This window comes from Amblyraja radiata, chromosome 15 (assembly GCF_010909765.2).
Source record: "Amblyraja radiata isolate CabotCenter1 chromosome 15, sAmbRad1.1.pri, whole genome shotgun sequence".
Classification (NCBI taxonomy): Eukaryota; Metazoa; Chordata; class Chondrichthyes; order Rajiformes; family Rajidae; genus Amblyraja; species Amblyraja radiata.
In genome coordinates, this window is record NC_045970.1 from 53798417 (window position 1) to 53808643 (window position 10227).

A 10227-nucleotide genomic window follows, 5' to 3' on the forward strand; every position below is an offset into this window, starting at 1 on the left:
GGAAGAAGAAATACAAGAACATTCCAGAGGAGTCATCAGAAGAGAAAGACTGGCAGTGACCAGATGGGCTGAATGGCCGCTCAATGTACATTGCATGCAGAGAGACACAGGGTTTACAACAGCACTTATTTATTTGTCACTGATCCAAGATACTAAATTCCCGACCACTTATAGGAATTACTAACAACATCGGAACAAACCCCAACTGTGTCCAGGGACCAAGGTTCAGTCCTGGGTGTGATGAACATCAGCAGTACCCGCGCAGTCCAACACCAGCAGTCGCTTGTGGACTTGCAACTGGACTCAGCAACTGTGATGGTTAAACAGTGAACCAAAAACTCACTTCAAATGCCCGCACCCCACCCAGCGTGAATGAGCTGGTGTCAACAGCTCAGATAATCAAGTGAATCTCTTCCCACACATGAGACAGGTGAGTGGCCTCTCCCCCAGTGTGAATTCTCTGCGGGGTCACCAGGTTAGATTTACCAGTGAAACTCTACCCACAGTTGGGAGAGGCAACTGGTTTCTCCACGGCATGTACTCGCTGGTGGGTCATCAGGTGGGAATATTGTGCGAATCCCTTCCCACACCCGGAGCAGATGAACGGCCTCTCCCCGGTGTGAACTCTCTGGTGCTTCGTTAACGTGGACAAATGAGTGAATCGCTTCCCACACTCGTGACAGTTGAAGGGCTTCTCGCTGGTGTGAATGCGCTGATGTGTCATCAAGCTGCTCATATGAGCGAATCCCTTGCCACACTCAGAGCAGATGAACGGCCTGTCCCCAGTGTGAGTTCTCTGGTGTGCCTGCAATACAGTCGAGTCAATGAACCCATTCCCACACTCGGAGCAGGTGTACGGCCTCTCCCCAGTGTGCAGTCTGCGGTGTCTCACTAACGCAGATGACAGAGTGAATCTGTGGCCACAATCAGTGCAGGGGTACGGCCTTTCCCCAGTGTGAGTTCTCTGGTGTCTCTCCAATGCAGGCGAGTCAATGAACCCTTTCTCGCACTGGGAGCAGGTGAATGGCCTCTCCCCGGTGTGAATTCTCTGGTGCGCCACTAATGCAAAGGAATGATTGAACCCCTTCCCACACTCAGTGCAGGAGAACGGCCTCTCCCCGGTGTGAATTCTCTGGTGTCTCACTAGCGTATACGATTGAGTGAATCCCTTCCCACACTCGGAGCAGGTGAACGGCCTCTCCTCTGTGTGAAATCGCTGGTGCCTCTTCAACTGGCTTGCATGAGTGAATCCCTTCCCACAATCGGGACAGACAAATGGTTTCCCCAGAGCGTGATCTTGCTGGTGGGTCACCAGGTGGGGAGGTTGAGTGGACCCCTGCTCACACTCAGAGCTGGTGGATAATGTCTCCATGCTGTGAACTCCCAGGCGTCTCGTCAGCTCAGTGAATCCCTCGCAAGGTGCTGGTGAACTGAACGACACTGCGGATCTGATGGGCTGAGTTTGAGATTCCCCAACACAAATCTTCTGCTCGTTCCACCTTGAATAAAAGAGTTCACAATAAACATTAATAGATTAGGACGAGTGCGTCAGAAGAAGTGATTTTAGTGTCAACGGTGAGCCTTGTCACAAAGCGGTGGGTTACACATGGCTTGCTCTTTACACCTGGATCACCTTGCGGTGAAGTGCCGTCCCTTCCACTTCCCGAGGGAATTCACCTCCATCATCATGGACACGGTCTACATCCAACCCAGGAAGATGCACAGAGTCTTTTACACTGAGTTTGATGACCTGGAAAAGATCATCCACACATTCATCTCCTCCCGCCTAGATTACTGCAACTCCCTTTACACTGGCATCAGCCAATCTTCCCTGTCCCGCCTGCAACTGGTCCAAAACGCCGCAGCGAGACTCCTGACGGGCACCCGAAAAAGGGACCACATCACCCCGATCCTGGCCTCTCCCCACTGGCTCCCTGTGCGGTTCCGTATAAACTTCAAGATTCTCCTCCATGTCTACAAAGCCCTCAATGAGCTTGCCCCCACCTACATAAAAAGTCTTCTCACCCACCACTCCACCTCCAGGCCCCTCAGATCGGCCGACTTGGGGTTGCTGAATATCCCACGGTCTAGGCATAAGCTCAGGGGCGACCGCGCCTTTGTGGTTGCAGCCCCTAGACTGTGGAACAGCATCCCCTTTCCCATCAGAACTGCCCCCTCCATCGACTCTTTTAAGACTAAAGACTTATCTATACTCCCAAGCCTTTCCTGACGTCCTCTGAGTGAGGGCTACATGTATATATGTATGTAGCTTGTTTTGTTGTGCTATTCTTATAACAAATGTAACGCACTTTGGCCAACGAGAGTTGTTTTTTAAATGTGCTATATAAATAAATGTGACTTGACTTGACTTGACAGAGTTGGGGCATCGAGGACCAAAGGACATAGGTTCAAGGTGAAGGGGCAAAGGCTTATTAGGAATCTGAGAGCTAACTTTTTCTCACAGAGGGTGGTGGGTGTATGGAACAAGCTGCCAGAGGAGGTAGTTGAGGCAGGGACTATTCCACCATTTAAGAAACAGTTGCACAGGTACATGGATAGGGCAGGTTTGGATGTTATGCACCAGGCGCAGGCAGGTGGGACTAGTCTTGCTGGCCAGTGTAAAGGGAGTTGGGCCGAAGGGCCTGTTTCCACACTGTATTAATCTATGACTCTATAATCTATCTATCTGTCTAGCACTGAAGGAACTGGACGCCATGGCATATAAACACCAGTTGGCGCTGTCAGATGCCTTAGCCCATCTTGAGCAAAGTCAGCCGGAAGAAATCACTCCCTGCCCACCACCCACAGCTAACAATGGCCCTTTTCCCTAACCATTGATACTTTTTTTGCTTACCATTCATTCATGTGTTGTTCTCTTGTTCCCCTTTCCCCTGACTTTCAGTCTGACTCTCACTCATCTATTCCTTTTCTCCACATATGCTATCTGACTGAGTTACTCCAGCCATTTGAGACTCCGTTGAATACTTTTGTAACTTTGTCGGCTTCCTATACGTGACAAGCTGGCCTATTGTACGCAAAACAAAGAATGTCACTGTACCTAGTATCGATAAATCAATCAATCAATCAATCAATCGGGGACACACACCACCCTGGCCACACTCTCATTTCACTCCGGACATCGAGAAGACGGTACAGGAGCCTGAAAACTGTAACGTCCTGGTTCAGGAGCCGCTTCTTCCCGACAACCATTAGGCTGTTAAACACAACAACCTCCGAACAAATAAGCTCCGAACTACATAGACTTGGGGGCATTGGTTTTGTCTTTACACTATTATAGTTTGTTTTTATATTTATACTAGACAAAGTTGGGTCCCTGTCACACGGGAGGCCTGATCCCTCAATGCAATATGCCACCACTCCCCCCAATAGCCCCCACGGGAGGCCTGGTCCACCAATGCAACCCGTTCCCTCAACGCAATATTCCACCACTCACCCATAGCCCCCAATTACGCAAGCGCGGCTCATTTCCCCTTAAAAATTCCTTGCTGCCGGAAATATTTTTTTTTAAAAATGCACACTCAACATTTTTTTTAAATCCTTGCTTCCAGGAATATAAAGTAAGCGATTGCAACATGGTAGATTGCAATTGCACTGGCTGGTGCTGGTAGGACTGAATGTCCTGGGATTACAACATTGTAGCTGGTAGAGTTACAATTCCATTGTGAAACACAGCTGCCAAGTTTTGTCAGATCATTTCAGTATTCTAGTACCTGAAAATCAGTATTTTTACACGGTGCCATTTTGCTGAATTAAAACAAAATGTATGTGTGGTCATACCCATGTAAGAGTACTTGTTTATTGTGTATTTGTAATACAGTTTATTGTGTATCATATGTCATAGCTGCTTTCTTGCATTTGTCCAGAAGTTTATCATTTAAAGTCATTTGGTAGCAATGTTTCCCCATGGCCTGGGGAAACGTTAAGAGGCTGGAATCTCTCTATCTCGTTCTCCATCTCTCTCGTTCTCCCCCTCGCACGCTCTCTCTCCCTCTCATCTCTCTCACTCCCTCTCTCACCTCAGCATTCCCTAGGCGATCGTTCACTGAACACCCTCGCTCAGTCCATCTGGGCCTACCCGATCTCCCGGATACCAAACACTTTTACCCCCCCCCCCCCCCCTCCCATTCCCACACTGACCTGGGCATCCTCCGTGATCAGAGTGAGGCTAAATTCAAATTGGAGGAACAACACCTCATCTTTCGCTTGGGCAGCTGACAACCCAGAGGTATGAACATTGATTCTCCAATGTCAAGTAACCTTTGCATCCCCTCTCTCTCTCCGTCCCTCCCCCAGCCTGGTCATTGTACTAGTTTCACTGTCGTCCTCGTGAGTTCCATACTCTGCAACTCTTTTTCATCTAACCCACAGCTAACAATGGCCTTTTTCACTAACCATTGCCACTTTTTTTGCACACCATTCATTCATGTGTTGTTCTCTTGTTCCCTTTTCCCCCGACTCTCAGTCTGAAGAAGAGATAGAAACATAGAAAATAGGTGCAGGAGTAGGCCATTCGGTCCTTCGAGCCTGCACCGCCATTCGATATGATCATGGCTGATCATCCAACTCAGTATCCCATCCCTGCCCTCTCTCCATACCCCCTGATCCCTTTAGCCACAATGCCCACATCTAACTCCCTCTTAAATATAGCCAATGAACTGGCCTCAACTACCTTCTGTGGCAGAGAATTCCAGATTCACCACTCTCTGTGTAAAAAATGATTTTCTCACCTCGGTCCTAAAAGACTTCCCTCTTATCCTTAAACTGTGACCCCTAGTTCTGGACTTCCCCAACATCGGGAATAATCTTCCTGCATCTAGCCTGTCCAGCCCCTTAAGAATCTTGTAAGTTTCTAAGATGCTGACTCTCACTCACCTATTCCTTTTCTCCACAGATGCTATCTGACTGAGTTACACCAGCCATTTGAGAGTCTATTGAATACTTTTGTAACTTTGTCGGCTCCCTGTACATGGCATGCTGGAGTATTGTACGCAAAACAAATAATGTCACTGTACAATCTATCAGGGACACACACCACCCCGGGCCACACTCTCATTTCACTCCTGCCATCGAGAAGACATTGTACAGGAGCCTGAAAACTGTAATGTGAGGTTATCCATTTGGTGGCAAAAACAGGAAAGCAGACTATTATCTAAATGGTGGCCGACTAGGAAAAGGGGAGATGCAGCGAGACCTGGGTGTCATGGTACACCAGTCATTGAAAGTGGGCATGCAGGTGCAGCAGGCAGTGAAGAAAGCTAATGGTATGTTAGCTTTCATAGCAAAAGGATTTGAGTATAGGAGCAGGGAGGTTCTACTGCAGTTGTACAGGGTCTTGGTGAGACCACACCTGGAGTATTGCGTACAGTTTTGGTCTCCAAATCTGAGGAAGGACATTATTGCCATAGAGGGAGTGCAGAGAAGGTTCACCAGACTGATTCCTGGGATGTCAGGACTTTCATATGAAGAAAGACTGGATAGACTCGGCTTGTACTCGCTAGAATTTAGAAGATTGAGGAGGGGATAACTCAGTCAGATAGCATCTGTGGAGAAAAGGAATAGGTGAGTGAGAGTCAGCATCTTAGAAACTTACAAGATTATTAAGGGGTTGGACAGGCTAGATGCAGGAAGATTGTTCCCGATGTTGGGGAAGTCCAGAACAAGGGGTCACAGTTTAAGGATAAGGGGGAAGGTCCTTTAAGACCGGAGATGAGAAGAACTTTTTTCACACAAGAGAGTGGTGAATCTCTGGAACTCTCTGCCACAGAGGGTAGTCGAGGCCAGTTCATTGGCTATATTTAAGAGGGAGTTAGATGTGGCCCTTGTGGCTAAAGGGGATCAGAGGGTATGGAGAGAAGGCAGGTACGGGATACTGAGTTGGATGATCAGCCATGATCATATTGAATGGCGGTGCAGGCTCGAAGGGCCGAATGGCCTCTACTCCTGCACCTATTGTCTATGTCTATGTCTATGTAACGTCCTGGTTCAGGAGCGGCTTCTTTCCGACAACCATCAGGCTATTAATAATAATAACAATATATATATTATTGTCATTGCACATATGTGCAACGAGGGTTGGTATGCAGCTTCCATCCGATGTCATAACTTCAACTTTAAAATTTAGATTTAGATTCCCCGAGAAACATGATTTATAAAAAGAACAGTAAAACAGCCAAAACACAACAACCTCCAAACTACATCGACCTGGGGGCTTTGGTTTTGTCTTTACACTATTATTTTGTTTATACATTTATATAGGACCGGCACCGTCCCCAGGTGACGGGCCACCGGGTCCCCGGGGTCCGCACCGATTCTCCCCGCAGCCGGGGGCCGCTCCTCAGGCCGGGCCTCGGTGTTGACTGATCCCGCGCCCGGATCCCCGCTCCTACCCGCCGCCGATCCTCCGGAGTCTTTTGTCCACGGACCGCATGCGCGCCTTGGCCGCAACCACTTCGGGCTCTCTGCGCCTGCGCAGTTGACATCGTCGTCTGCAACATAGGGCGGGTTCTAGGGCGCGGGGGCTTCTGGGTAAAGACGGCACCATGAAAGTGACCTGAAACCACCGGCTCAGCGTTCCCCAAAGGACAACAGCTACTTGGTCCTTGTCTGTAGAGGGTGTGCAGTCAATTTAATCACAGCGACCTCTCACAAACAATGTGATCGATTACTTGTGAAAACCATCGCACATACAAGTGCCGGAAATTCCAACCATATAACTCATGAACCAGAGGCAGCTTTCACCCTCCCTTCCCAAAGTAAACAGACAATAGACAATAGGTGCAGGAGTCGGCCTTTCGGCCGTTCAAGCCAGCACCGCCATTCAATGTGATCATGGCTGATCAGCCAAAATCAGTAACCCATTTCTGCCTTCTCCCTATATCCCTTGACTCCGCTATCTTCAAGAGCCCTATCCAGCTCCCTCTTGAAAATATCCAAAGAACCGGCCTCCATCGCCCTCCGAGGCAGAGAATTCCACAGACTCCCAGCTCTGTGTGAAAAAGTGTTTCCTCATCTCCGTTCTAAATGGCTTACCCTTTATTCTTAAACTGTGGCCCCTGGTTCTGGACTCCCCCAACATCGGAAACACGTTTCCTGCCTCTAGGGTAGACAAAATTGCTAGAGAAACTCAGCAGGTGCGGCAGCATCTATGGAGCGAAGGAAATTGCCTCTAGCGTGTCCAAACCCTTAATAATCATATGTTTCAATAAGATCCCCTCTAGCCTTTCTAAACTCCAGAGTGTACAAGCCCAGCCGCTCCATTCTCTCAGCATATGACAGTCCCGCCGTCCCGAGAATTAACCTTGTAAACCTACGCTGCATTCCCTCAATAGCAAGAATGTCCTTCCTCAAACTAGGAGAACAAAACTGCACACAATACTCCAGGTGTGGTCTTACTAGGGCCCTATACAACTGCAGGACCTATTTGCTTCTATACTCAACTCCTCTTGTTATGAAGGCCAACATGCCATTCGCTTTCTTCAATGCCTGCTGTACCTGCATGCTTACTTTCATTGACCGATGAACAAGGACCCCCAGATCCCGTTGTACTTCCCCTTTTCCCAACTTGACACCATTTAATTAATAATCTGCCTTCCCGTTTTTTATACCAAAGTGGGTAACCTCACATTTATCCACATTTAAATCTGCCCACTCGCCCAACCTGTCCAAGTCACCCTGCATTCTCATAGCATCTTCCTCACAGTTCACACTGCCACCCAGCTTTGTGTAATCTGTAAATTTGCTAATGTTACTTTGGATGCGTTCATCTAAATCATTGATGTATATTGTAAATAGCTGCGGTCCCAGCACCGAGCCTTGCGGTACCCCACTAGTCACTGCCTGCCATTCTGAAAGGGACCCGTTAATCCCTACTCTTTGTTTCCTGTCTGCCAACCAATTTTCTAACAGCCAACAGATAGATACAAACAAGATGAGAGTTTAAGTAATATGCCCGCAGGCAGATTTTTTTTCCTTTAATCATCCGGCCCGCTGAGCGCCGAGCCCTGGCTTGTACCGTATCCTGCGCTAAGCCGCCGACACGGCCGCGCACCTTCTGTGAACACGTTTACGAAAGAACTGCAGATGCTGGAAAAATCGAAGGTGGACAAAAATGCTGGAGAAACTGAGCCGGTGAGACATGCAAGGATTGCGTGAGGCTGCCTCGCTCTCTGCGTTTCTCCAGCATTTTTGTCTCCCTTCTGTGAACACGTGATTTGACCCATGTGTACACATAGAAAACAGAAAACATAGAAAATGGGTGCAGGAGGAGGCCATTCGGCCCTTCGAGCCAGCACCGCCATTCATTGTGATCATGGCTGATTGGCCCCAATCAAATAGAAACATAGAAAACATGATAGATGTGGCCCGCCATCAGCTCACAGACATGCATCCTGCCCCTCTACAGAACAAGCTTGCCGACCCTGTACTAGACCATTCCCGGAACCAACGAATGGACTCGACTTTTGGGTCAGCATTGGCGCTCCCTTGAGCCAATCAATCCTTCCCACGTGGTGGGGGGTACAAAAATCTCTCTCTCCTTACTCCCCTTGAAGCTGCTGATCCCTTAGCCTCTCCCTCCCTTTCTATTTTCCCTAACCTCAGTCACTTCCTCCCTCACCTCTCTTCGCACTCCCCCACCAAAGGCAATGTTTAAATAACATTTCTTCTCCTCCCATCCCCCACTCCGTCAACTCTCATCGCTTGTGTATTGGCGGCAGAGGTCACATTGTGATGTCATTATCGATTGTCGGAATCTTCACGGCAGCTTATGTAAATGAGATCCCATTGTGACATCATCACTGGAAGCTGCCAGAAGTCTCCCACTCACAGGCAGATATTATTCTCAAAGTTGGCTTTTTTTTTTTAAACTTTAGATATCAATGACGTGAAATAAAAAAATCAAATTTGAAAAAACTTGATACTATCGACCACGGGAAAAAGCCGAGTAAACTTCTGCAAAAATGTTTTCCGCTATTGCGTACAGCTTTGGCGTAGTTCCTTGGTCTCACAGACAGACAGTCAAACAAGATGAGACTTTTACTAGTATATAGATACTAGATCAAGTGGGACCTGTTGGGTCCCTGTCACACGGGAGGTCTGGTCCCCCCCATCATAACCCGTTCCCCCAACGTAATATTCGACCACTGACCCATAGCCCCCACGGGAGGCTTGGTCCACAAACGCAACGCGTTCCACATCGTAAGATTCCACCACTTGGCCGTCCCCAATGGGTCCCTGTCACATGGGAGGTCAGGTTCCCCCAACACTATATTCCACCACTCACCCATTTCCCCCAATGCAATTTTCCACCACTCACCCATAGCCCTTCATCCTCCCTCTTTTTAAACGTTAAAAATTGTAAGCACTTGCTGCCAGGACTTAAATCAAATACAATTCCTCTTCCCCTCCCCCCGCCGTTCAGCCTCACTCTGCCAGGACTAAGTGTTCTATGATTGGAACATGTTGCAAATGAGATTCCACTGTGATATCACAGCTGTAACCGCCAGCAGTGAAGTGATTTTCTCTCAAAGTGGGGTTTTGTAAACTTTTAAATGTCAATAACTTGTGAAATATAACATTCATCTGAACGAAACTTGACACAAACAACCACAGGACAACGGTGAGTAAGGCGGCGCAAAGTTTTAGCGCTATCCTCCACCGTTTTGGCGTGGTTCCATGATCTCCTGGGCATAGATACAATCAAGATGAGAGTTAGAGGTAGAGATAGAGAGAGGACCGGCACCGTCCCCAGGTGACCCCGAGGACCGGAGCGATTGTCCCCGCAGCCGGGGGCCGCTCCTCAGGCCGTGCCTCGGTGCTGACTGATCCCGCGCCCGGATCCCCGCTCCTACCTGCAGCCGATCCTCCGGAGCCTTTTGTCCACGGACCGCATCCTCATCTTGACCGCACCACGTCCGGGTCTCTCCGCGCCTGCGCACTTGTTATCGCCTGCAACATAGGGTGAGTTCTGGGGTGCGGGGCCTTCTGGGTAAAGAAGGCATCATGGAAGTAACATGAAATCACCGGTTCAGCGTTCCCCAATGGACAACAGCCACTTGGTCCTTGTTTGTGGAGGGTGTGCAGTCAATTTAACCACCGCGACCTCTCACAAACGACGTGATCGATTACTTGTGAAAACCATTGCACATACAAGTGCCGGAAATTCCAACACGAACCAATGGCAGTTTTCACCCTCCCTCTCCCCAGAGT

At 48.7% G+C, this 10227-nt stretch overlaps 2 protein-coding genes across 3 annotated transcripts in view; both read right to left on the reverse strand.

Annotated features, from left to right (window-relative positions):
* The window catches only part of LOC116981521 (gastrula zinc finger protein XlCGF26.1-like), a 101014-nt gene that overhangs the window by 81601 nt on the left and 9186 nt on the right, over positions 1-10227 (reverse strand). The window lies entirely within an intron of this gene.
* Positions 364-10216, reverse strand: LOC116981546 (gastrula zinc finger protein XlCGF8.2DB-like). Of its 2 annotated transcripts, XM_033034640.1 has the most exons (3): positions 9870-10216; positions 1083-1499; positions 364-914 (listed from the first exon to the last, which is right to left on the reverse strand). In XM_033034640.1, exons 1-3 carry the CDS (start codon positions 9914-9916, stop codon positions 497-499), a joined length of 882 nt encoding a protein of 293 aa, XP_032890531.1. In that variant the 5' UTR covers positions 9917-10216; the 3' UTR covers positions 364-496. The 2 variants fall into 2 exon arrangements, with proteins under 2 accessions (XP_032890531.1, XP_032890529.1); XM_033034638.1 differs by having other exon boundaries at positions 364-1499.